This window comes from Polyodon spathula, unplaced genomic scaffold (genome assembly GCF_017654505.1).
Source record: "Polyodon spathula isolate WHYD16114869_AA unplaced genomic scaffold, ASM1765450v1 scaffolds_2525, whole genome shotgun sequence".
NCBI classification, from domain to species: domain Eukaryota; kingdom Metazoa; phylum Chordata; class Actinopteri; order Acipenseriformes; family Polyodontidae; genus Polyodon; species Polyodon spathula.
Genome location: NW_024473995.1, coordinates 6,689 through 11,538, shown reverse-complemented (window position 1 = coordinate 11,538; position 4,850 = coordinate 6,689). Strand labels below are relative to the sequence as shown.

Here is a 4,850-nt window from a genome sequence, read left to right as displayed (position 1 = left end):
TATTTTATTTGGCAGATGCCTTTATCCAAGGCGACTCGCAGGTGTTACAGGGCAGTAGGGGGTTCATATTTAAATACACTGTAGTTTACAGCAAGTGCAAATATCATTACAATGTGAATAGGTTTGCAAACACATTCCTTTTTAAAAATCAATCCCTCCCCTATTCAATTCCTTCAAAGGAAGTTGATCCATCCTTCCTGGTTTTTAATATGAGCATTTAGTAAGAACAACTTGAGCTGGTCACACACTGGGGCTAATCAAGATCTTTAGTATAAAACCGGAATGGATCAAAACTGTCAAGAAGGAATACTCCAACCCTGGTCTTGGAGAGCCCCTATCCAGCAGGTTTTATGTGTCTTTACATCATCAGTGGCTACAGATCTGGAACATGTTAATCTTGAATAATTAAGCCACTAATCGGTGCAATTAAGCAACTAAGAACTCAGTTTGAAACGAAAACCAGTAGCTCTCCAGTCCAGGGTTTTTACCCCTGCAGTACAAAGTGTGTTATTTATTTTACAATACAATCGTGCTTGTTCACCTGCTTTCATCTGAAGCCGATTTTTAATTGAATAACAAACAGTGGCTTCAGTTCAAGTCACGTGCTGCCCCTGTGAGAAGCTCATTATAGCAGAGCGCTGCGGACTGATCAGCGACGTGCTGGAACTGATTCAAAGAGAATGGGGATTTGGAGTCGATTTTAAAAAGGAATTGGAAATCAGGAATTGACCCCTAGCAAAAACCCCTGCTGCAAAACCTCCATCGTTCCCAACCAGAGGTGTCTCGGCACAACCCTCTCAGCATCACTTTCAAACCTTCAGATCAGTCTGGACCTACAGGCATCACTGGAAATACAGGTGCTGCTTTTGTAAGGGCTTAACCCTCTTTAAGAATGCAGCGTCCCGAGTCCATTTCCACCAAACTTGTTTAAAAGCACAGACTCTCGTCTTTATTTAAACGCTCCCAGTGTTTTAGATCCTGCTGCTTCACCTCGCAGGCTATTCCATGCATTTCTAACTCTCTGTGTAAAAAAAGTGCTTCCTACCTTCTGTTCTAAACTATACTCAACTTCCATGTACACCCTCTTGTTCTCTCTGTGCTGAATTTGAAGTAGTCTTGGGTTAACTATATCCCATTGCAAACTACAGTGCAGGGCTCCAAGTGCCCAGGAATGCCTGCTCCTGTATCAGTATACCCTCCTCTCCCCCCATGAACGAAACAGCTTTCTCAGCCCCGACTCACGTGTGGATCCCGTCCGATTTCCTGAAGTCCGAGACCAGCCGGAAGCCCTCGGGGTGAGCGATTGTGAAATCGACATCCATGCCAGCGCCGGCGATCACCTGGGCAAAAATAAGCAAGCGTGAGCGCCGTGAAACCCGCCGCGCCCGCCGTGCCGCCCTCACAGGACACGGGCAAGACCGCCGGCATTTAACCCCAAAATAATCGCACAATCAATGAATACCACCGCGATGAACGCTGGTTTGAATATATCATATCAAACTGGCGGCTCTTGCGACCAAACTTGATAGGTATAGGAGTTTTTGCGTCTGTGCAGAATCTAAATTTGTACTACCACGACCTCTTTTTTTTTTTCTTTTTCCAACGCATAAAGTCATGGTATAATGTCATGTCTTATAATATAAGGCTTAAAATCTTATTCAGTCTACCGGGTACCTTCATGGAAATTTCTTTCCCACCTCCTGGCGAGAAGACATGACGCCGATCCGTCCTCTGCCCTGATTCTGACGTTTCTAGAACGTGACATCGCCTTTGTACCCGCTGGATGTGCGAAGCCCTAAGACGGCCTAAAAGAGCTCAGCCCAGGGGTAAACTTCTCCAAGTTGCAACACAAAAGCAATGCCTGTGCAGGCAGGTGGAGGGTGAGCCTGCGGTGTGATGAGAGAGGGGGGGCCTGCAGCGCAATCTGGTTTCAAAAGGGCAAAGCCTTTGCATTGATCGCTCAAGATGCAATCTCATGAGATTCCTAGGTGTACTAGGGCACTAATTTGATTCTAAGGCCCAAACGGCGACAAGAAAGAAAGTACGTCACCACTGATAAAAACTTTTTTTTTTTTGTAACAGAAGTGTCAAAATCTGCCTTTGCTCTAAGCTTTAATAAAAGAACCCTCTAGAGCATGGGAGGGTAGATATGTTTTTGCTGAATAAATATACAACAGCATTATATATATATATAGGACACACACCACACTAAGTGGCAGATCCCAAGGTGTTGGCCTCAGTCTGCAGAACATAAGCTCATTTTTTGTGTTAGTTTATGATGTGCGTGCTGGAAACTCTCCCATTAACCGGGGGTGCATCTTCTTTACAAGGCATACCTGTTGTTGCCGTCTCTTCTGCGTACTTCGTTTAAAACACAGGATTTACAGCCAATGTGTCGCAGCGCAACAAGTATGACTCAATAGGGACGCACTGACAGGACTGGAAGAAAGGACGGCTCGTGAAGGCAATTAAACAAATGACAGTTTGAATACAGTCTTTTAAATCATTAGGTGGGATTGATGGAATAAGAGCATTGTACGAAATTACAACAGTTATAAAAAGCATTCGAAGGGGGAGTTAGGGAAGCGCATTGTGTAAATAGTGCTCAATGACACAGGGGAACATCATGTTCAAGCGTTCGCAAGAGGCTACAGCCGGGGAAACGAGCAGCTGGCACTTTAGGCAAATCACTTATTCTCTAAAGAGTCAGTCGAGCAATAGCGAGTCGTTAAAAAAACTAACCATTTACAATAACACAATAATCAATCCTCATTTAATGCAGTTATGCCGCATTGCTCAGGTTTAAATTCTGACTGAGTGAACTCGTCTCTCAATCGCTCAAATACTTTCGAAGGCATTTCTGCTTTGTTTTCTTTTAATTTGTCGAGTGTGTGAGCGCGGGTGCTGTGGGCAGTTCGACCCACCCCCCTCCAACTAGTATACCACACCGACATTCGCTTGGTGAAAGTAACCTTCCCCCACACATCATACCACAGACAAGACAGGTCGCTTGGGGAAGTAACCTTCCCCCAGCACGAACACGACAGATCACAGACAGGTGCTTTGGGGAAGTACCTTCCCCCAGTCACACACAACCGACCCAGACAATGTCGCTTTGGGGAACTACACACCTTGCCCCCAGCCACACAACAGACCAGACAGGTCGCCTTTGGGGAAGAACCTTCGCGCCAGCACTACCACCATACACAGACATCGCTTTGGGGAAAAACCGTCCCCCAGCACAACCAACCAACCAACACAATACAATACAATACACACACATAGAGGAAGAGAGAGAGACACAGACAGGTCGCTTTTGTGAAGTAACCTTCGCCCAGCCCAGCCCAGCACATTGCAATCCACACGCACACGTACAGGTCCACCCCGCTGGCTCTACCTGGTACTCCACTTCTATGGTGCTGTTTCGCGTCGCTTTCTGGTAAAAACATTCGACTCTCCCAGCTGGCAAAATGAAAGTAAACTCGGTGTCTCTGGTTTCACCGAAAGCCCTTCCCCGCTGCAGACACAAAATTAAAATGCAAAAGAAAACCCAGACGGAGCCCACCGGGGCACAACCAGGAGCCATGATATTAAACAACCAGGGCAGAGTTTAAAAGAAACTTTCCTGCAACAAACTTTCACCCCCTCTTCGGCAAGCTTTCCCTGCCTTCCCATTGGCTGAAGGGCGTTTACCTTCCCGGTAGGCAATTGGTTGTTCGTGAACCCTTTGACCAATGAGAGCACAAGAGGTGGGCTTTAAAAAAGGTGATTTGTGCCAATCAGAAGCGAACAGCTGTGTGCAGGTAAGGCTTGTTTGTACACATGGGCGGTGAGGCGGCTAGTGTATGAAGTATTGCTGCTGTGAAATATAATATATAACGTTAATGCTACAGCTGCTAACGCCTGTTTTTAAAAAAAAAACTGTGCATGAACACAACAAAACAACATCAACACCAAAACAAACAACAACCGGCCTGCACATTTAAAGCTGTATCTTCAGAAAACAAGGAAAAACTTGGAGAGCAGTAAAATAACACTTAGAAAAAACAGTAAGGGACTTATTACAGAAATGAGCCCGGAGCCACATGCCTACCGTGATATTTTAAAAAAAAGAAAAGCAAGACATAAGGTGAAGTGTAGGGGGAGAAGTTAAGGTTGCGATAATTTTACCGTTTTCGCCGTGCGTTCTCAGACACTTCTTCACTTGCCAAAATAAAAAAAAACATGGCAGTTCTGCATTTTGTTTCTGTTATTCACCGTGTATTTGAAGAAAATAATAGACTCAGCGACAGAGGATGGATGACGTGCTATCTTCACACAGAGAGTGGAGGGAGAGAATGGGTTACCTAGTCATGTTGCTGAAGGAGACTCTTCTCACATGGGGGACGATGCGATTGGGATAGGATGGGAAATGGGTTACCTATCATGTTGCTGAAGGAGATGCTTTACTTCACCAGAGAGTTGGGTGAGGGATGGATGGGTTAAACCTAGTACATGTGTCGTGAATGCAAGTCTTTGTTTCGACAAGCAGAAGTGGGTGAAGTGATTCTAGTAAGACATGGGTATTCTCAAGTGTCATGGCATGCGGAAGAGAAAGCTGCTGGCCTAGCACTTTATTCGCGTCACAGAGAGGGACGGAAGTGTGTTAGTTGGAATGAGGGAGTGTTACCTAGTCATGTCTGAAGGAGATTCTTCTTCACACACATACGTGGGATTGGATGGGGAATTGTGTTATTCTGCAACATAGTCATTCAGGCTGCTGAAGGAGATTCTTCTTCACACAGAGAGTGGTGAGGTGATGGAATGGGTTACCTAGTCATGTTTGCTGAAGGAGACTCTTCTTCACACAA

General features: G+C 45.4%; 1 protein-coding gene across 1 annotated transcript; it reads right to left on the bottom strand.

Moving 5' to 3' along the window:
- Positions 1-1,152: 1,152 nt before the first annotated feature.
- Positions 1,153-3,590, bottom strand: LOC121310790 (transmembrane emp24 domain-containing protein 1-like). Its single transcript, XM_041243716.1, has 2 exons — positions 3,398-3,590; positions 1,153-1,340 (listed from the first exon to the last, which is right to left on the bottom strand). Exons 1-2 carry the CDS (start codon positions 3,584-3,586, stop codon positions 1,239-1,241), a joined length of 291 nt encoding a protein of 96 aa, XP_041099650.1. The 5' UTR covers positions 3,587-3,590; the 3' UTR covers positions 1,153-1,238.
- Between the last annotated feature and the right edge of the window lie 1,260 nt (positions 3,591-4,850).

Excerpts from the sequence above, each read along its gene's own strand:
- LOC121310790 (XM_041243716.1), bottom strand. The coding sequence starts at position 3,586 with ATGGCTCCTGGTTGTGCCCCGGTGGGCTCCGTCTGGGTTTTCTTTTGC. Across the intron at positions 1,341-3,397 it reads CCATAGAAGTGGAGTACCAG|GTGATCGCCGGCGCTGGCAT; the intron begins GTAGAGCCAGCG and ends ATTTTTGCCCAG.